The sequence below is a fragment of the Pecten maximus genome, chromosome 5, assembly GCF_902652985.1.
Source record: "Pecten maximus chromosome 5, xPecMax1.1, whole genome shotgun sequence".
In the NCBI taxonomy this organism is placed as follows: domain Eukaryota; kingdom Metazoa; phylum Mollusca; class Bivalvia; order Pectinida; family Pectinidae; genus Pecten; species Pecten maximus.
In genome coordinates this window covers 29,114,543-29,137,706 of record NC_047019.1, presented here as the reverse complement: position 1 = coordinate 29,137,706, position 23,164 = coordinate 29,114,543, and the positions used below count along the sequence as shown (strand labels likewise).

Sequence of the window (23,164 nt, the reverse complement as noted above, 5' to 3'; positions counted from 1 at the left end):
ATGTGCCATTTTTTTTCTCACCACTACACTTGACGGTTTACTTCCTTTAACCTAGAAGTGTGTGTGTGTGCTTACTACAGACAAAACAGCCAAGACGATTCACTTACTCTGCCAGGAACCGTGGGTAAGAAAACGTAACTTAGGCCAAAATTTGTAGCCATTTAACACCAAATTATATCCACTGTTTGGTTATTTTCTGTTTCCATAAAATGAATCCGACTGAATTTAAACACGGTTAATTGTCTTACATTTTATGATATTCGAAAATGGTTGTTATCTTGTAACCAGTGCTTTGTTTTCTACTTTCTGGAAGTTATATATTTCCACCAATATGCACACAATCATGCAAGTGACGTATGCATACTATCATTGTTTCGGATTGAAAGGAATTTTTTAATGTAAGCATCTGAAATATATTCTTTGAACAAAATCTTGTTTCTTTGTCAAGGTGTGCTTCATCTGAGAATCAATTAGGACTCACACCGAACCTTCAATCCTGAAAGGAGTTCCACATTAGTCATTTCTATCGTGTTGCACAGCTGTAACACAATCACTTCATAATGATAGTACTATCATACTTCTCTGTATATTGGAGAGAGAATTAGAGATACCAATATTTGGCCCTAATACACAATGTAGAGACAAAAACACATTTATTACATGTCTGCAAAAAATGCATCAGAAATTCTCCAGCCATGACAACATTTATATTGATTTTACATCATTTTCATCACATCATATTCACATGAACCGGTGTGCAATTGTACAACATATCATGGGTACATGGGACACTGATGTGGAAGTACAACGTTATTATGAACATTAATTTCAATTAATTGTATAATTATCTAGGTCAAGACATTTTTTCATTTTTATGCCAAGGCATTCATCATACTAACCGATATTTGTACTGTATTAATGCAGATGCACATTTCTTGGTTGTCTTGGTTGAGACTGATGCCATTTAATAATTACATTATTCATTTACTTTGCCATACATACATATAACAATTAAAAATCTAGGTTTTCACCAGCTGGTATCCATTTTTTCCCTTATCAATCTTTGCATTATATAATCAACTACACATTTTAAATTAGGCTATCATATGTAGATATTGCTCCCAGCTGACAATCCAATAGTTTTAATTATTTGTTCTAGTGAACTTGTGAAAGCAAGTAAGGACGTCGACATGAACATTATTTTACTAGATACATCTTTAGGTATCACAGTATACCTTGATATTAGCTACTATCCGGGTGAATTTTTCGATTGTTTACTGTGTACAGGTTCATCAACGATACCTTATCTGGAGACTTATTTATAATGTGTGTATAATATACTCTGTACTGTATCATATTGAATAACACTATTAATAAGTAACTTTCGTTAACTCTCTCACTGTTGGCTGATGATGGGTCAAACTGGGAAATTATATTTTACTTAATTTCTAAAATTTGCCTTTTTGTTGCTCAAAATTGGTTTCAAAAAGGGTAAATTTTCTTCCAAAACAGGATTAAAAGGCAAATTTTAGAAATTAAGTGTTTTGGAAGAAAATTTACCATTTTTGAAACCAATTTTGAGCAACAAAAAGGCAAATTTTAGAAATTAAGTGGCCCATATCTTAAACTGAAAAATACATCAAGTCAGCACAAACCAAACTTACCTCAGTCAAGTTTACTTGATGCAGCAACTAACAAGAACCAAATGTCATATAAAAAAAATACATTGAATTAGATTTCAACTTCATTGGAAGTCTAGCAATAAAACAGGTCCCTGTAGATTCACTGTATAGCTATGATGAAAGTTAGTAGACTTGACAATACTTCCCGACTGACAGTCATGATATAGGCCTTTATTGAAGCAACCCATTGGGGCCAAACCTTCTACCTAAGTTACATTTATACCAGCATGATGGTATGTATAGCGATATCACATGTATAGTCTTCCACTCTCTACTAAATCTGTTAACATCACGTCATGCTACACCCCAATCAATATCAGATGGAATGTTTCAATGATCAGAAATATTTCCGACAAATTTCATGCAACTGGGGAAAACTCACCACTATACAACATTTCTGCACCAGGAAAATTGATGTTTCCAATGTATGCTGGATCCCTATTTCAATACATTTCATGCATTTCACACCTATAGCTATTCACCTAAATAAATTATCAAAATTACTACTTATCTTTTTCAGGAATTTTAATTTCATCCCCTGTCTTATTATTCTGAAGATCATCTGAATTTACAGTATCTGGTCGATCAGTTGCATATGAGTATGGCAAAAAGTGATGATCCAAGGGCTGATCCTTGGTGAACTCCCAATTAAAGATGACAAGACACTTTCAAAGTTTCCTTAATTGTACCTGTTGAATGAAGCTTGGCTCTCTTTGATATAAATAAAATATTTTAGAAATGAAAATTTGTTAGAGCAGTATTTGCTAAAAATTGTTCCTATTTCAATCCATGCTCTTATTTATTCATTATATACAATGATAATGTAAACAAGATGACAGAGGAAGGACCTCTTTTTAATATCATTATATAAATCAAATATTTGGCATTAAGAGAGACAACCAGTATGGTAACACCTATCATACGTAGGGAAATGATGAATGATCATGATGATATTTTTAGCAATTTCAGAAGTGAAATCACTATTTCTCAGAAATCTGTAGGGTTAAAACATCAGTCAAATAGACTGTCCCTTCAATACCAAGAGTCAAATCTCATTTTAGGGAGTCAAAACCATCTGCTTAAGGGTCTACTGGATGGCCTGCCCTGTCACATTATACTGACGACAGGTGAATCAGTTGTCAGTCCCACTCCCAAAATGCTTAGCATTATATTCAGGAACATAACTACCAACTTTATTAACTCTTGTATATCTCAATAAGGAGCAAAACACTAAGCTTTTGCCAAGGGGCAGAATACAAGGCCTTCATCACAGTGGCAATTGCTCAACTTGTTGCGAATATCATGCAATTGTCACTTGCGAGACATTACCCGCAGACTTCTGATCATGGACACTCCTAGACAAAACATGCATTCCAACAAAGGTCCGAAAATAACTTGATTACGACAACAAAGGTACAACAAATTCTTTACTACGACAACAGGACCAAGATAGCCCAGTTGGTTAGAGCTAGAGTGATAACGTTAACCTCAGGTGAAAACCCCGAGGTGTTTGGTTCGACGTTTCCTCCCCATTGCTGTTTGTGTTTCATGGAAAGCTAAGAGGTGCTTGGTTTGACATTTCCTCCCCATTGCTGTTTGTGTTTCATGGAAAGCCACTAACTGTCATGGGCAAACATTTTACTTGTGCAATTTATATGTGAAACAATGAACAGAACAAGAACATTTTTTGTCTCTATATGTGAGCGAACACACGAGCAGTACACCCAGAAATTGTTCTCATGGCCTTCCGATGTTTCATAAGCAGAAAACCATGGACAACTTAATGATGTTATTAATTCTGCTGAAGAAACAAGGAAACTGATAGATTCAAAACTCATCCATCATTCACTAGGTAATTATAGAAAATGTAATTTTATTTCAAAGAGAGCACCAAGGTATGTCGCACTGTGGGAGAGACTCATTGGCTTTATGAAATATTGTTTGCTAAGGTACTCAGACCCGACATTGTGTATGTGAATTACGACTTGATAGTGATGGTCATACAGAGTTTTTCACTAACATATATCAGCACAGATGTTAGAAAACTTTCACCAATACTCACTAGGGGTGAAATGGTACACTTTCAGCACAGTTAGGTACGTATAACGGTAAAGTGTACGTGTTGACAGTTCAGCTTTGCTTTTTCAGTTTAGTTTATTTTAAATAAACCTAAAATACAAATAGATGAACAGCTGATGTGGAATATCTGTAAAACATATTCTTCAAGTAGCTGCCATCACATCCTTTATCGGAAACCAAAATGATTTTATACAGAAGATCAAAAAGAAGCCAGAGAATCAGCAAATTGGGACTCATCAAATTTGCTTGACCAATCAGAAACCAGCTTTTATATATGTGGTCGGTCTACCTTCCGCCAGCATAAAGTGAAATAGACACCCATATAAAAATTTACCGCTCATGACACATGTACCGTAATTTACCGATGCTATACCATGTACCGAACCGAAAGAAAATATTGCGGTTCAGTCACACTCCAAAGAATCTCTAAAGAAATGACAGCAATAACAACATGATCATGGACGTCCATGAAACTCTCAACAAGGAGACAGAAGATTCCAGCTAATAGAACCTTTTTGGAAACAATAACAGCAGGGAATACCCTACTTTCTTACAAGAATTTCGCCATGCAACAGGCAGTATAATGACTATGATATTAATGTGTACATAGTGATTAAAGGGGGATCCGGAGATATTGTTCAGGTTGATGATGATCCACAAAGATCGCCTGATGTCATGAAAAATTGCTGTTGTAGATTTAGTATATGGCATATGGCTATCTGTGGTAAAACGCACAAGTTCAAATTCCCGGATCATGAATCAACCAACAGTCAAAATTTACCCTCTGGAGGTTCTTCTGGAGCTTGAGGATAGCAGAATGACAGACGGAACCTCAGGAGGATCAAGAGGTGCAAGAGCAAAAAGAATGATTGGTAAGATGCCTTAAAACCTCAGCAGGAAAGCAAAGATGAGAACAAAAACAAGCAAAGATAGTTTAAGCGAAATTTAAGAAAAGTCAAATAGACGTCTGCCCCTTCAATCCAAAGAGTCAAATGCCATTTTGGGGAGTCAAAACATATTCTCAAAGGTCTATTTGATGCCCTGCCCAGTCTCATTATACTGACAATGGGTGAATCAGTTGTCAGACCAACTCCAAAAATGCTTCGCATGGTCTGTCCCATTCATGACACAAATATAAAGGCCAAATGTGAAGCAGGATCAAGGAGGCATTAGAAAGAAGAAAGTTGCTTAGAAAAAGGAGAAAAAAGGTCCCAAATTTAGTTGACTCTTACAAATCATGCCATTCTATAGTGTTTTAAAGCCTATGAGTATGATTTCATCTATTGGTAGGTTTCATCTCATCAGCACCAGGTACAATTCTATGTCCTTTAGCTTTCTGCAGAGCAGGTGAATTCAAGTGCGGGGAAATCCTGTTGTGAACTTCCAGAAGTGGCATATTTAGCATGTTTGGCGTGCAATGGATGACAATACATTGAGTTATGAAATACTGTAATAGGTTGTTCTAAAGGTTTTCACCTTTAACTTTTTGTGCAATATGTAAACTCCACAAATACATTACAAGTATCCGCTTAGTAAAAGTCAACACAACATGTCACCATATAAATCCACAAAAGTTTGAAAGAGATTAATTGAAAACAAAAATCTGCTAAAATTGAAATGCTAAGAAAAGATTAATTAAGTACTAAAGATGTTTTGTAGCCATGTAATTCATGGATGCTTTAATACCATCTAGTGGTGTAACGATTCACCGATGCTTTGAATCGCAGAATGGTGCATCGGTGCATTGCATTGTCTATCCTTGATTTTAAATTTGTATCGCAATACCTGAAAATTTGTAGTTATCTCCCTTGACCAATGTTAGCTTACGTTTTGTAGTAAACAACATGGCTGACAAGGCTGTTCCTGTGGCCTATAAATTAAAGCCGACTGTTGGAGTTCTTTTAAACTCATATCAAAATTCAAGAATGGTTTGTGGGAAACAGACATAGCGTATGTTTTTTTTGTTAACGAATATGTAGACAAAGACTCAAAATATTCTGGAAATGCCACAAAAAACATGAATGGAATACCAGATATAGGTCATCAGTTTCTCATATATCGTGATACGTATCATATTGTGACCCATGTATCTGGATACGAATTCGCTACCCACCCAGCTGCGATACACAGCCCTATTAGCATCAGTGAAATGTTTGACAAATACTATATATTTATTAGCTGAAAAACTGGGCAATTTTGATGAGAAGTTCAACATTATGATAAGATTACATGTTATATCAACTCTTTTTTGATTTCAAGCGATATTCAATCATATGATGGCAAGACTTTAATCAATTTGAAATATTGACCAATTCACAGCACATCTAACAAAAGAAATTCTTGATAACTACACAACACCACATGTAGGTGCTAATCCTGAACCTGCCAACTATGAAGAGGTCTGATCAATTTTGATGATGGCAGTTATCATATATACAGCAGTTGTACTTGCCATTCCTAAAATCCTTTACCTACCAGGCCAATTGCTAGATTATTGGGGTGAATCATTACACCTTCAGCACTGTTTGGTATGCATTCATGATCAGTGCAGTGTAAACTGGGTCTTCTGTCCTTTAGTATGCAGGAAAATATTTTACTATTGCTACTAATCCACTATGGAGGCTTTTTGAGCACTGTCAACTTATTTCATGCTCCAGGTGTATTGAATAACACACAATAGCAGCATAGAGCAAAATATATAAATCTTGTTACTTGAGGTTACGATTTTGTTTCACAAGTTTGCTAGTCCGAATTTTCTGATGATCTTGCTATATATAGCCATAAGGTAGTTTTTAGAACTGTATAATTAACACCAGAACCCTTCAGATTAAAGTTGGGCAAGCACCAATGCTTTGTTTCCGAATCAAATGTTTATGTCTGTAAAACATATTCGGCTGTAGCTATATATAGCAGCCTATAACTCCAGTCAGCCGATTTATTATCGTACATTATGTTGACTGTGTGAATCTGTGATTCTCTAACAGTGGTCAGCAGATTTATCATCTTACAATGTGTCGACTGTGTGATTCTCTAACAGTGGTCAGCCGATTTATTATCTTACAATGTGTCGACTGTGTGATTCTCTAATAGTGGTCAGCCGATTTATTATCTTACAATGTGTTGACTGTGTGATTCTCTAACAGTGGTCAGCAGATTTATTATCTTACAATGTGTCGACTGTGTGATTCTCTAACAGTGGTCAGCCGATTTATTATCTTATGTTATGTTGACTGTGATTCTCTAACAGTGGTCAGCCGATTTATTATCTTACAATGTGTCGACTGTGTGATTCTCTGACAATGTCATATCTAGAATACTCTAAAACCAATGCTTTTTCCATGTGTACACACGACAGAACTGTTTGGAGCTGAACCATCTTTCCAAACTGTTTCGTCTGATTCCGTCTTCCCCAACAGAACACAGGGTCAGTTTAAGGCCGCTTGCGATTGGGTATCATTCAAACCGTAGGCCAATCAGAAACTCACTTAATTATTACACTTTGGATATACCATGGCCAGGGCATGATGAAACTTACCACCCACATTGCATGACGTACTGTAGTTTGAAGTGACTATGTATACAAAAAAAAGTGTCACTGGCCCAAATGTGAAACTTCATGGTCCAATTAAAGTGATTCAGTAGTATCTTGAATTGCTCTAAGGAATAAGTAAAAATTACGAGAAATTTTGCATTTGCCGATCGGCAAAGTATTCATTAATTATATTTATTTAACCAAAACCAAATCTAATGGCCCTGGGCTATCTGACCTGGGGTTTTTCTTGTCCTACTATACCATACCAAACTGGAAGAAAAATACTGCGGTTCAACTTTACTGCAGTGTGCCGTTTCATCTCTACTTGATGACTTAATTTTGACAAATCAGGCCTCCACTCTATTTACCATGGCAACTTAATAGTTTTGTTGTGTTCTGTGCAAATGTCCAAACAAAATTTTTAATGAGATTGACAAACAATAGATTACAGCATTAAACACTGAGGTAAGACCCTGTCTGGTATCTCAAACTTTGCTGCAAACAATCAGTATAATAGTAATTCAAACTTGGCAAATAATTATGTTGGCGCAATTATATTATATCCTTGGTTATACAATTATTTTAATCCAAACAAATTCCAACGATATTTCAAGACTCTTGATAAGGATCCTCAATTTACTTCAGTATCAGGATACTAGTGTAAAAGTAGAGAGTATAAGCTTAAGGTCACCTTAATTACTAGCTCAGACTAGTGGGAATTTCCCTTCAGCCTAGCTAGTGGTAGGATATGTTTGAGAGTGAAAGGTCGCTAGTTTGAAGCCTGGCACACTGACAGGTAGGGTATTTTTCATTATTTCTTCCTGTTACAGATTTGGTGCCATTGACCACTCCAAGCAAAAGCTATTGGAGATTGAGAGCTCAAGCTCGAGGCTTCCTTGGAGATAAAGAACCTGGGTTGGGGTTGTCTTCTGGGGTGAAGACTTTGTAAAGGAGGGAGTAGTGCAAAAGTAGAGAGTGTAAGGTCACCTTATATAATTACTAGCTCAGACGAGCAGGAATTTCCCTTTAGCCTGGCGGTAGGACGTTTGCCTTGAGAGCGAAAGGTTGCTAGTTCGAAGCCCGACACGGGTAGGGTAAATTAATTACTCATTCCTATTACAATAGTATTGATTAATAGTCAGACCAATTGGACATTTGGAAAAACTACATTTTAAGAAGTCAATGTTCTTACCGTAGTCAATGTTCTTACCGTATGTCATTAATCTCAGATAATCATGAAAAAATGCTTTTTAAAATAAAAAAAAATATTGTTCCTTTTTACTAGTGTTGGAACGATTATCGATTATAATCGATAATTGATTGTTTCTTGTCCTGGTAGCGACTATTGATTATGAATGCTAACAATCGATTATATAGGACGGGAGGTAACTCATACATAACTACATGTACTATTATTATCAAGTGAATATAACACATCATATCCCAAAAAGAAATACGTTATTAACAGTTATAGAACTGTTTTTCTTAATTGAAAACTATTGTGAATTCCTTATTATGAAACGGTTGTAACGTAGTTGGTTTTGGTCCATCGGTGGTAGATTTGGTACATTGAAAACGAAAGTAACAAAAATGTTCCGAACGTGTAACCTTCCGAAGGTACTTCCGCTGTAAAATAAAATGGATGCGGTTGTCCCAATCTATCCCTATCCAGGCAGCAAAGCCCGGTCGCGGGTTTGGACCCATTTCGGGTTCTATAAAATAAGAGAAGGGGGGCCAACCAAAGAAAATCTGGATATGAAGAAGGCGATATGCAAACTGTGCAGACGGTCATATGCCAACAACGGTAAGACTAAGTGCACGAAACTAGTTTCGTTTTACAATCGGTGTTCCGCGAATTGAAGTCAATTTCACTTTTGCTCCGGGTTCTCTGAATTGAGTCTGAAACATAGCTCAGTTGTTTTTCTGCTATGCATTTTTAGCGAATGTTGACAGAAAGAATGACTGTTCACTGTTGTAACTTTCATTCATTTAAGTTGTAACTTATGTTGGACTATTTAATAGCAACCGTCCCAACCGATTACATAATCGATAATTAGTAAGTTGTCTTCAACCGATTCCCAACACTACTTTTTACATCAACTAATGTATTCAATTGTGATTTTTTTTCATATGTAATCAATAATCAGGTTGTTCTTGGATTACAACAAGTAAATTTCATAAGCCGCTTAAGTATGTAACCTTATTAGACAAGTAAAAAATTCAGTACAGTAAAACTCACTTGTGTCGAACACGGTTGAATCGAATACATCGGATGAGTCGAACATTTCGTTCGGTCACGATTTTTTCCCTTCTTTATCTTAGTAAATTAAGCACGGATGATTTGAACACTGTTGAATCGAATACCGCGGTTGTGTCGAATATATTTTGTGGTCCCTTCCTTCTAAACTATACCAAAATTTCCATTTTTGTGTCGAACATCGAGGCGTCATACCGTCTCAGGTAAAATTTGCTGGCCTCGTCTCAATGACCGAGTGTAACCGATCACCCGTAACGGTGTTACCAGAGCCTATTGTTAGTTTCCGGCTGTCGGTCCCACACCATCCCATTGTTTATACAGGTGCACAGGTGAAGTAAAACGCTCAGGTATACATAACTAAGAATAAAATGTGCACGTTTTAGTCTACAAACCAATATGTGTTCTGTTTACTGTTTTGATACACATGACCGCCGAAAAAAATAAGGAAAAAGTAAACGATAAACTACATTATCTTCCATCGAAAAATACAAAGAAAAAATACCTGTATGTCATTGATTTATTTATATATGCCTAAATTCTGAATACGAAGATCCAATAGTAACAATGATATGCGGGATGTTTTTACTCTGTTCAAAAGATTGTGGCAATGCTATGCAGCCGATAAACACTGACCGCGGCCTTCACCTTTGATACAAAATCAGCACGTGTACGGTCGATCAATTTTCCCGGACTGTTTATTGTTTAAATTGTAGAACAATATACATGTAAATGGATTTTAACATAAATAATACGAGTACAAGATATACATTTATAATCTTATAGTGTATGTAACGTTTTCATAGAATATTATGTTGTCATTATATGACTTCCGTGTGTAAATCGATCGTGTGTCTATGTCAAAGATGAGTTTTAGGCATGAACTTTGTTTTGATCTGTAATTATAACTGTACACAATATTGTTTATTAGATAAAGGAATAATTGTTATCATGTACCATTAATTAATTTCTTTGTTATTATTTATTGCTTATTTTTGACTATGTTATGCAAGCACTTGTTCTGCATACAACCGATGATAGTCGGGTATTTTGTCACCGTATACAAACACGGATAAGTCGAACCATCGGATAAGTCGAATATTTTGCTTGGTCCCGTCGACTTCGACTTATCCGAGTTTTACTGTACGTCACAAAGCCTTTCCAATTAAAATTGATCGTCAATTTTAAAACAGATTTGTAAATGATAATCTTAATATGGATTTGCAAATGATAATCAATTAATGGTATGGATGATCAACTTATGATAATCGATTACAGATTTGCAACAGATGAGATATTCCATGTCACTATACTGTGTACAGACAGAAAAATGCTTTTATTGCATTTTTGCCAGTGAAATATAGAAATTCAGCAAACTAATAAACTGATATTTTAACTGCCACGATGGGCAGTGAAAATATGCATTTTTCGTTTTTGACCAATCAGAGCGAACCTTTGTATTCACCTCATTGAAACTTGCCGATTTTTCAAATCAAAGTGAAGATGGATCAATTGGTTATTTTGCTGTATTTCTGAAATAATCAAGACTAGTTTTTGACAAAATACTCACTTGACGTTAGCTATTCACGCATATTCTCCGTTAACACTAGAAAACACTTAAATTGCGTTGATCAGTCCTTTCAAAATGGAGCTGTCAAGTTACGTGGAGTAACGTCACAAAGAGATGATGTCATGAATTATGTTACTGATTCCTGCACTTCTTGACACTATTAATTTTTCGATGTTTTTAATTTTGTTTTGAAGTTAGTATATAAAATGCAATAAAAAGAAAATTGAAAGGTTTCCCATTTTAATATAACATATACTTCACATTATGATAGAATATTTCGATTTTTCACACTCGTGCTTCGCACTCGTGAAAATATCAATATTCTGTCATACTCGTGAAATTTATGTAATATTATACGGAAAACCATTCAATATCCTTTATATATTTTAAAACAAGTAAAGTAAACATAGAAAATTTCATATGTCAAATAAATTAGTAAGTTATTTCAACAAAAATTAAGAACATGGATGCATTTGATAAATCTACCAATCAGTTTGATTTATTTTACAAAAAATATAGCCTAAGTTTTAAGAAACTTCCCATTAAATTTATTAGTTTGGATTGGACATTACTTTAATATATATGTGGTCCTTTTCCACATAGCATAGTGAAGTGACAGTATTTTGCTTTTTCACCAAAGAGAATAGCACAAGAACATTTTTATGAACGTTTGAGATTCTAATAATTCATTTAATTGCATAAATTCAAAATCAGGTCAAACATCTAGCTATATTTACTGTTTACATTTGATATTATTATCAAGTGCGTCACAATCATTACAAACAATCACTTCAATATCACTACAAACTGTAAAAAATGACAACAAAACAATGAATAACATAAAATATAACAGAAATGAAAATCTGCCATTTATGAAGAAAACAACAGCCCCTCCCCTTCCAAGCAATGGAAGCCATCTTTGATAAAAAGCGAAATCCGTAAACCCCACTAAAACTGACCCTGTCACACATAATTCTATCGAGAATATTATCATGCAGATAGTACAACAACAACAAGAGACGCGCGTGGCTGCAATTGATATATAAACGACTCAGAACGGAGGTAAATTCAAACACACTGGTGAGTTTACCTTTCGCCATCCACCGAAGCCGATCACTCGTCGGTAAAGCAAATACAGGTCGACTTCTTTTCCACCTATTCGAGGGATTCTTGTTATTGGGGTTCTGCAAGATATAACAAATGACACATCGTAAGAATCATTTAACAAAATGATATCAAATAAAAAGGACAATATTGTGGGAAATAGATGAAAATACGTACCCTCGATTGCAGTGGAATTGTTTGAGTTCCTTCAGAAAGTCATTTTGTTCTTGCTGGTAAGTGAACGGGTCTTTGTTCAAAATCCCAGCCATAATATCAGCAAACGCGAACCAAACAGAAACTAAATAAACCCCATGCGCTCCAAACAAACGATAACAATCGTTCTGTGACCACAGCGTACACGGAAACACAGCACAAGGGTGGTCAGACGAACGGAAAATCCTCGATAATTTGGGGAATCCACATCCGAGTCGGCTGCAATGACACCGCTAACACAACATTAAAATACACCCAGAATAATCTTCAGAACGAAGATCGAGGTCTTGTAATGACTCCCGATGATAGTTAAGGAGTATAACTCCCTAAATAGCAGTCCGTAGCTCAACCTTGAGGCTTCATAGTTGACCATACGTGCATAAAATCAAGGAAAATCGTAACAAAAAACATAATGATCATGCCTAACCAGCATTGCTCTCTAGAGGGGTCTGCATAATGAAGCATTGCCTCGGTATAGTTATTCAATATGGCGGCCACTGGAACACAACGAGAGCACGCGGATGACGTGGTTTTGGATGAAATTAGCGAATCGTTTTCACTATATATATCGATATTGCAAATGCCAATTTATTTCTGAATAAAAAGTATTTAACTTTCTTGGGTGAATGAGTTATAGGAATGGTTATTTGCCATCATTTAGCAACATTTCTTTTGATCTTGCCGCATCGCCATTGTTGTCCTTCAACTCGCACAATAGGAAAAATAGTACTATATGAATTTAGCGATATTGCAGGAAATAAGGCACATTGCCATTACAAAATAATGGAGCGTGTTAATTCAGTGTCATAGAAAGAGTTACTGATGAAATTGTAGCGTGCAATATACGCCGAAAGGATGTTTGTCGGTCTTCTTTGTTCACTCTGTAGCCAGGAACGATAACTCGTGGCCACAGTTTACCTGTGTAACTGCCGTACCTGCGTCACATGATACAGGTGCGAGGGAGTACATTGTCGAGAATGAAAACAAAGGATGTAGCACACAAAGACTCAGATTTATTATTGATCGAATCTATCATACAATACCGATAATGAGTTATTGATCGACTGACAAGGCGGAATATTACAAATTGCCGGTTTAACCGGGATATTTAGGCAAAGTGAACATGCGGTCCAAGGCTAATTTTCGATCGTCATTTCATGGAGAAAATGGGGTTTTGGGTTAATGATGGCCACGAAAACGTTGTGTTGTATAGAAGCAATCTTCCCTATATTTGGCGATCCACAGTCCAGATGCTGACCCCTACATGTATGTAGGCCGTTATATAGATAGTTGTGTCAGTAAAAGCTTATTTATTATTCCTGGTTTATATAGCATCGCTCATTCATCACCTTGGGTTTTTTGATGCTGGAGTCGAAAAGGAAAATCATAATATGCATAATAACAATAAAAGAAAATAATAATAATAATAAAAAAAAAATACAAATCCATAACTCTAAATCTCGAGGTAAACTTGTAGAATCTCTGCATACCTTTATTTGAATATATGCAGATTGACTAAGTATATATATATGGCACTATTTTGTTTTCTGCTATAACATTAATACCAACTCTACTATTATCCATTTCTGATTAAAATGTAGGACAATGAATTAAAATAGTCTTAACTTTCCATAATCAATAATTAATTGTCTATTTGAAAATGGTACTTACAGTGAGAAGTTCGCGGCTTCTACTCCTCCATACTTCGATTAATTTGGGAATCTAATCGTCCCAGGGTGACTGCATGGAAGAGCAAAATGTTGAACTCATACAACACTGACAATAGGTAATAAAATGAAATGTATGTGTCCCACCATGAAGAAAAAACCCATTTTATAAAAATTCGCATACTCCAGCATCCAAGACGTCCGCCCAGCAGCTTCCGATATTGCCAACTGTTCCTCAGCAAAACGACGATGTAAGTCCAACCATTGGACCAACAGTTAACTCCGAGGCCGCGCATAACCGTGTCGATACCTCAGCCTACAACTCGGAGACAACAACAAACCCTACTTTCTGTTTGCCAGCACAGGAGCTAAACATTCGATCCACGTGGTTCGATAGCGGTGTATCCACTTTTCCACGTGGCCGTATATTTTTGTATCGCACACTTGAAAACGCCCACCGTCAGTATCCTGGCTTTCTGGGTTTTCATTGATTCTCAGCTGAAAAGTCCCCGATACGTATGCACGGAGAGGCAGTCACACTGTGTCCATTGACAGAGCCACACTTTAAGTACACCTTGGGTCCCTCGTGCTAGTCGAGACCCAGCTCTCGTCTGCTCGGTTCGTATCACACACGACCATGTAGACTAAATCTTTTCAGAGTACCATCTAGAAAACTTTTTGGATTGCGGCTCTCATTTTAAGTTACCTTTTAAAGTTATTAGGAGCACTTGCATAAGATCGCAACCTGAAAATAACACAAACTTTGAACCAACAATTTATTGTAGAAAAAAAAGACAATTATAGCTGAGTACCAATTCAGTCTGGGGCCATGCCATCCTTTAGAGCCATTTCAATAAAATTCAAATAATATTTCTGAACATTTAAGTCATTTTTGCAATTTACACACGCTTCACGAAACCCGAAACTTTACAGACTCGCTACGAAAGCCGACACTTTACAAAGACGCACTAGTTTGCACGTACCCCGCCACTTTACATAGACTAATTGTCACGTAACCCGCCATTTTACATATAGGCCCACTAATTGTCATGTAACCTGCAACTTTACACAGACTGTCGAATTGTCACGTAACCCGTCACTTTACACAGACTGACTAAGTGTTATGTAACCTGCAACTTTACACAGACTGACTAATTGTCACGTAACTCGCCACTTTACACAGACTGACTAATTGTCATGTAACCTGCAACTTTACAGACTGACTAATTGTCACGTAACCCGTCACTTTACACAGACTGACTGATTGTCACGTAACCCGCCACTTTACACAGACTGACTAAGTGTCATGTAACCTGCAACTTTACACAGACTAATTGTCACATAACCCGCCACTTTAAACAGACTGACTAATTGTCATGTAACCTGCAACTTTACACAGACTAATTGTCACGTACCCTGTCACTTTACACAGACTGTCTAATTGTCACGTAACCCACCACTTTACACAGACTGACTAATTGTCACGTAACCCACCACTTTACACAGACTGACTAATTGTCACGTAACCCACCACTTTACACAGACTGACTAATTGTCACGTAACCCGCCACTTTACACAGACTGACTAATTGTCACGTAACCCGCCACTTTACACAGACTAATTGTCACGTAACCCGCCACTTTACACAGACTGACTAATTGTCACGTAACCCGTCACTTTACACAGACTGACTAATTGTCACGTAACCCGCCACTTTACACAGACTGACTAATTGTCACGTAACCCGCCACTTTACACAGACTGACTAATTGTCACGTAACCCGTCACTTTACACAGACTGACTAATTGTCACGTAACCCGCCACTTTACACAGACTGACTAATTGTCACGTAACCCGCCACTTTACACAGACTGACTAAGTGTCACGTAACCTGCAACTTTACACAGACTGACTAATTGTCACGTAACCCGCCACTTTACACAGACTGACTAATTGTCACGTAACCCGCCACTTTACACAGACTGACTAATTGTCACGTAACCCGTCACTTTACACAGACTGACTAATTGTCATGTAACCTGCAACTTTACACAGACTGACTAATTGTCACGTAACCCGCCACTTTACACAGACTGACTAATTGTCACGTAACCCGTCACTTTACAGACTGACTAATTGTCACATAACCCGCCACTTTACACAGACTAATTGTTACGTAACCCGCCACTTTACACAGACTGACTAATTGTTACGTAACCCGCCACTTTACAGTCTGACAAATTGTCACATAACCCGCCACTTTACACAGACTAATTGTCACGTAACCCGCCACTTTACACAGACTGACTAATTGTCACGTAACCCGCCACTTTACACAGACTGACTAATTGTCACGTAACCCGTCACTTTACAGACTGACTCATTGTCACGTAACCCGTCACTTTACACAGACTGACTAATTGTCACGTAACCCGCCACTTTACACAGACTAATTGTCACGTAACCAGTCACTTTACACAGACTGACTAATTGTCACGTAACCCGCCACTTTACACAGACTGACTAATTGTCACGTAACCCGCCACTTTACACAGACTAATTGTCACGTAACCCGCCACTTTACAGACTGACTAATTGTCACGTAACCCGTCACTTTACACAGACTGACTAAGTGTCATGTAACCTGCAACTTTACACAGACTAATTGTCACGTAACCCGCCACTTTACCCAGACTGACTAATTGTCACGTAACCTGCAACTTTATACAGACTGACTAAGTGTTATGTAACCTGCAACTTTACACAGACTGACTAATTGTCACGTAACCCACCACTTTACACAGACTGACTAATTGTCACGTAACCCGCCACTTTACCCAGACTGACTAATTGTCACGTAACCCGCCTCTTTACACAGACTGACTAATTGTCACGTAACCCACCACTTTACACAGACTGACTAATTGTCACGTAACCCACCACTTTACACAGACTGACTAATTGTCACGTAACCTGCAACTTTACACAGACTAATTGTCACATAACCCGCCACTTTACACAGACTAATTGTCACGTAACCCGCCACTTTACACAGACTGACTAATTGTCAAGTAACCCGTCACTTTACTGACTAATTGTCACGTAACCCGTCACTTTACACAGACTAATTGTCACGTAACCCGCCACTTTACACAGACTGACTAATATGTCGTCACGTAACCTTTAACTTTACAGACTGACTAAGTGTCATGTAACCTGCAACTTTACAGACTGACTAATTGTCACATAACCCATCAACTTTACATAGAATGACTCATTGTCACGTAAACCGACACTTTCCACAGACTCGCCATTTTACACGAGTTCGATTATTGTTTTTTTTACTGCAACCAGTCTCAATATTCAACATGCACAACTAAGGACCAAGGGAAACCTGCATTTGGAGTTTGATAAAGATTCACGAAGAACTTTAAAATGAGTAGTACATGTAGCTATAACAGGCTTCAACGGTCAAAATTGCAAAGACCGCCTGTCGGGTCATGTTGTGTTCTGATCAATCCTAAAATTGAACGTGCACAATTACGGACCACTTGTTACCTACATATGATTTGAGATACCCGTCTCGGACGGTTGGCGATTTGATCAGCCAACCATCTCACGATGGTGAACTAAAAGTGTCAAAATATCTGGTATCCTGCCTTTATGAAGATGCGATATTTTAATAATTACTTTAGATTTCTTGTACTGTATGAATTACTCCGGTTCTTATTTCGAGATCACACAATTACTTAACATAGAATAACACAAGACGCTTACCCTTCCTGAACACACCGCCTAATATTCCCTGTATGTGTTCATGGGTCACATCAGTACTGTTTACACGTCAGTATTGTTTACATGTCAGTACTGTTTACACGTCAGTATTGTTTACACGTCAGTATTGTTTACACGTCAGTATTGTTTACATGTCAGTACTGTTTACACGTCAGTATTGTTTACACGTTAGTATTGTTTACAAATTAGTATTGTTTTCACGGCAGTACTATTTACACGTCAGTATTGTTTACACGGCAGTACTGTTTACACGTCAGTACTGTTTACACGTCAGGATTGTTTACACATCAGTATTGTTTACACGTCAGCATTGTTTACACATCAGTATTGTTTACACGTCAGTATTGTTTACACATCAGTATTGTTTACACATCAGTATTGTTTACACGTCAGTACTGTTTACACGTCAGAACTGTTTACACGTCAGTATTGTTTACACGTTAGTATTGTTTACACGGCAGTATTGTTTACACGTCAGTATTGTTTACACTTCAGTATTGTTTACACGACAGTATTGTTTACATGTCAGTATTGTTTACACTTCAGCATTGTTACACGTCAGCATTGTTTACACATCAGTATTGTTTACACGTCAGAACTGTTTACACGTCATTATTGTTTACACGTTAGTACTGTTTACATGTCAGTATTGTTTACACGTCAGTATTGTTTACACGTCAGTATTGTTTAAACCTCAGTATTGTTTACACGTCAGTATTGTTTACACGTCAGTATTGTTTACACGTTAGTACTGTTTACACGTCAGTATTGTTTGCACGTCAGTATTGTTTACACGTCAGAACTGTTTACACGTCAGTATTGTTTACACGCTAGTATTGTTTACACGTCAGTATTGTTTACACGTTAGTATTGTTTACACGTCAGTATTATTTACGTCATTATTGTTTACACATCATTAGTGTTAACACGTCAGTATTGTTTACACGTTAGTATTGTTTACACGTCAGAACTGTTTACACGTCAGTATTATTTACGTCAGTATTGTTTACATGTCAGTATTATTTACAGGTTAGTATTGTTTACACTTCAGTATTGTTTATACTTCAGTATTGTTACACGTCAGGTTTGTTTACACATCAGTATTGTTTACACTTCAGTATTGTTTACATGTCAGTATTGTTTACACGTCAGTACTTAGTACACGGTATTGTTTACATGTCAGTATTGTTTACACATCAGTATTGTTTACACGTCAGTACTGTTAGCACGTCATTATTGTTTACACATCAGTATTGTTTACAAATCAGTATTGTTAACACGTCAGTATTGTTTACACATCAGTACTGTTTACACGTCAGTATTGTTTAAACATCATTGTTTACACATTATTGTTTACACGCCAGTATTGTTTACACATCATTATTGTTTACACATCAGTACACACGCCAGTATTGTTTACACGTCAGTACTGTTTACACGTCAGTACTGTTTGCACGTCGTGATTGTTTACACGTCATGATTGTTTACACATCAGTACTGTTTGCACGTCAGTACTGTTTACACGTCAATATTGTTTACACATCAGTATTGTTTACATTTCAATATTGTTTACGTCAGGATTGTTTACACATCAGTATTGTTTACACGTCATTATTGTTTACACGTCAGTATTGTTTACACATCAGTATTGTTTACATGTCAGTACTGTTTGTACGTCAGTATTGTTTATATTTCAATATTGTTTACACGTCAGTATTGTTTACACATCAATATTGTTTACACATCAGTAGTGTCTACATGTCTTTATTGTTTACACATCAGTATTGTTTACACATCAGAATTGTTAGCGTCATTATTGTTTACACGTCAGTACTGTTTACACATCAGTATTGTTTACACGTCAGTATTGTTAGCACGTCATTATTGTTTACACGTCAGTATTGTTTACAAATCAGTATTGTTTACACGTCAGTATTGTTTACACATCAGTATTGTTTACACATTTTTTTTTTTTTGGTTTTAACGTCCTATTAACAGCCAGCGTCATTTAAGGACGTGCCAGGTTTTGGAGGTGGAGGAAAGCCGGAGTACCCAGAGAAAAACCACCGGCGTACGGTCAGTACCTGGGAACTGCCCCACGTAGGTTTCGAACTCGCAACCTAGAGGTAGAGGGCTAGTGATACAGTGTCGGGACACCTTAACCATTCGGCCACCGCGGCCCCATTTACACATTAGTATTGTTTACATGTCAGTATTGTTTACACGTCAGTATTGTTTACACGTCAGTATTATTTACACGTCATTATTGTTTACACATCAGCATTGTTTACAAATCAGTATTGTTTACACATTAGTACTGTTTACACATCAGTACTGTCTACATGTCTTTATTGTTTACACATCAGTATTGTTTACAAATCAGTATTGTTTACACATTAGTACTGTTTACACGTCAGTATTGTTTACACGTCAGAACTGTTTACATGTCAGTATTGTTTGCACGTCAGTATTGTCTACATGTCTTTATTGTTTACACATCAGTATTGTTTACACGTCAGTATTGTTAGCACGTCATTATTGTTTACAAATCAGTATTGTTTACACGTCAGTACTGTTTACACGTCAGTATTGTTTACACGTTAGTATTGTTTACACGTCAGTATTGTTTACACGTCAGTATTGTTTACACGTCAGTATTGTTTACACGGCAGTATTGTTTACATGTCAGTATTGTTTACACTTCAGCATTGTTACACGTCAGTATTGTTTACACATCAGTATTGTTTACACATCAGTATTGTTTACACATCAGAACTGTTTACACGTCAGTATTGTTTACACGTCATTATTGTTTACACGTTAGTACTGTTTACACGTCAGTATTGTTTACATGTCAGTATTGTTTACACGTCAGTATTGTTTGCACGTCAGTATTGTTTACACATCAGTATTGTTTACACATCAGTATTGTTTAGCACGTCAGTATTGTTTACACGTCAGTATTGTTTACACGTCAGTATTGTTTACACGTCAGTATTGTTAGCACGTCAGAACTGTTTACACGTCAGTTGTTTACACGTCAGTATTGTTTAAGTCAGTATTTTTTACACTCAGTATTGTTTACACGTCATATTGTTTACACATCTATGTTTACATCAGTATTGTTTACACGTCAGTATTGTTTACACATCAGTATGTTTACACGTCAGTTACTGTTTACACGTCAGTATTGTTTACACTCATATTGTTTAACACTCAGTATGTTTACACGTCAGTATTGTTTACAAATCAGTATTGTTTACACGTCAGTACTGTTTACACGTCAGTATTGTTTACACATCAGTATTGTTTAAACATCAGTATTGTTTACACGTCAGTATTGTTTACACGTCAGAACTGTTTACACGTCAGTATTGTTTACACGTCAGTATTGTTTACACGTCAGTATTGTTTACACGTCATTATTGTTTACACGTTAGTACTGTTTACACGTCAGTATTGTTTACATGTCAGTATTGTTTACACGTCAGTATTGTTTACATGTCAGTATTGTTTAAACCTCAGTATTGTTTACACTTCAGTATTGTTTGCACGTCAGTATTGTTTACACGTCAGAACTGTTTACACGTCAGTATTGTTTACACGTTAGTATTGTTTATATGTCAGTATTATTTATGTCATTATTGTTTACAAATCAGTATTGTTTACACGTCAGTATTGTTTACACGTCAGAACTGTTTAAATGTCAGTATTGTTTGCACGTCAGTATTGTCTACATGTCTTTATTGTTTACACATCAGCATTGTTTACACGTCACTATTGTTTACACATCAGTATTGTTTACACGTCAGTATTGTTAACTGTTTACACATCAGTATTGTTTAAACATCATTATTGTTAACACATTAGAACTGTTTACACGTCAGTATTGTTTACAAATCAGTATTGTTTACACGTCAGAACTGTTTACACGTCAGCATTGTTTACACATCAGTATTGTTTAAACATCAGTATTGTTTACATGTCAGTATTGTTTACACGTCAGTTTGTTATTCATATTGTTTACATTCGTGTGACATCTTTGTTCATTTCCGCGGTCTTATTTACATCATTATTGTACAATCAGATGTTTCTCATTTGTCAATCGATGTTACACTAGTACTGTGTTACAATCAGCATGCTAACATGTATACAATCGTACTGTTTAACATTCAGTTAATTTTACACCAGTATGTTATCATTTTCAATGATTTTATCACTAGACGTTCTACACGTTTCAAAAATACTCAATGTTGCATAACACAGTATGTATATATTCAATTACACGTCAATGACATGGACTCAATTTTTTTTTCCGACGTTCAGTATTGTCTACATGTCTTTATTGTTTACACATCAGTATTGTTTACACGTCAGTATTGTTAGCATGTCATTATTGTTTACACGTCAGTATTGTTTACAAATCAGTATTGTTTACACATCAGTACTGTTTACACGTCAGTATTGTTTAAACATCATTATTGTTAACACATCAGTATTGTTTACAAATCAGTATTGTTTACAAATAAGTACTGTTTACACGTCAGTATTGTTTACACGTCAGCATTGTTTACACATCAGTATTGTTTAAACATCAGTATTGTTTACATGTCAGTTTTGGTTGTTATTTTTACTATTGTGCTGAATTTTGTCATTTGGGGTCTTCATTTTAATACAGGTATTCAAATCAATTGACATGTTCATTTGTCAAGAATGCTATCCAATATATTTCCGTTACAGTAAAGACATGCTAACCATGTACAGAATGGACAGTTAAACATTTAATGTTAATAAATTATACAACAAAAGGGTATCATTCAAGATTTATATTGCACACTATCTAACTTTCAAAAATACTCTAATGTGCATAACAATGATATAATAATATTAATACATGAAGTCTGCATGCATGGGACTCTAAATTTTTTTTCCGACTTCCTGGTAGTAGATAGCAAGCTTTTCCACAAAGTGGCTGCTATCTTTCTGAAGCTTCACTTACAATAAAGTACAAAGTTTGGAATGAATAACAAGGATTCCGTCTCCCGTCACAGTGACCTGAATCACAGATAGGCAATGTACTGAATAAAGCACTGCTGCGATGTGCTCCCTCTTTTCGAGTTCTGGTTACCAGGTGTGCTGCAGTGTTCTGGACCCTCTGTAGATGGCTACTAATTGTATCAGATACACAAAAGAGTGATGCATTACCAAAGTCTGAGAAGTCACCTGCAGATGCGTCAATAGATTTTTTATTGACACAATAAACACA

At 36.3% G+C, this 23,164-nt stretch overlaps 1 protein-coding gene across 2 annotated transcripts in view; it reads right to left on the bottom strand.

Moving 5' to 3' along the window:
- The window catches only part of LOC117327739 (AT-rich interactive domain-containing protein 2-like), a 47,709-nt gene extending 34,801 nt beyond the window's left edge, over positions 1-12,908 (bottom strand). Inside the window, exons 1-2 of one of the 2 annotated variants that reach the window (XM_033884864.1) lie at positions 12,399-12,908; positions 12,208-12,301 (exon numbers count right to left, since the gene is read on the bottom strand). In XM_033884864.1, the coding sequence (XP_033740755.1) occupies positions 12,208-12,301; positions 12,399-12,490 (186 nt within the window). In that variant the 5' untranslated portion in view covers positions 12,491-12,908. The remainder of the gene's footprint in view (positions 1-12,207; positions 12,302-12,398) is intronic. The other variant, XM_033884865.1, reaches the window with a different exon arrangement.
- Between the last annotated feature and the right edge of the window lie 10,256 nt (positions 12,909-23,164).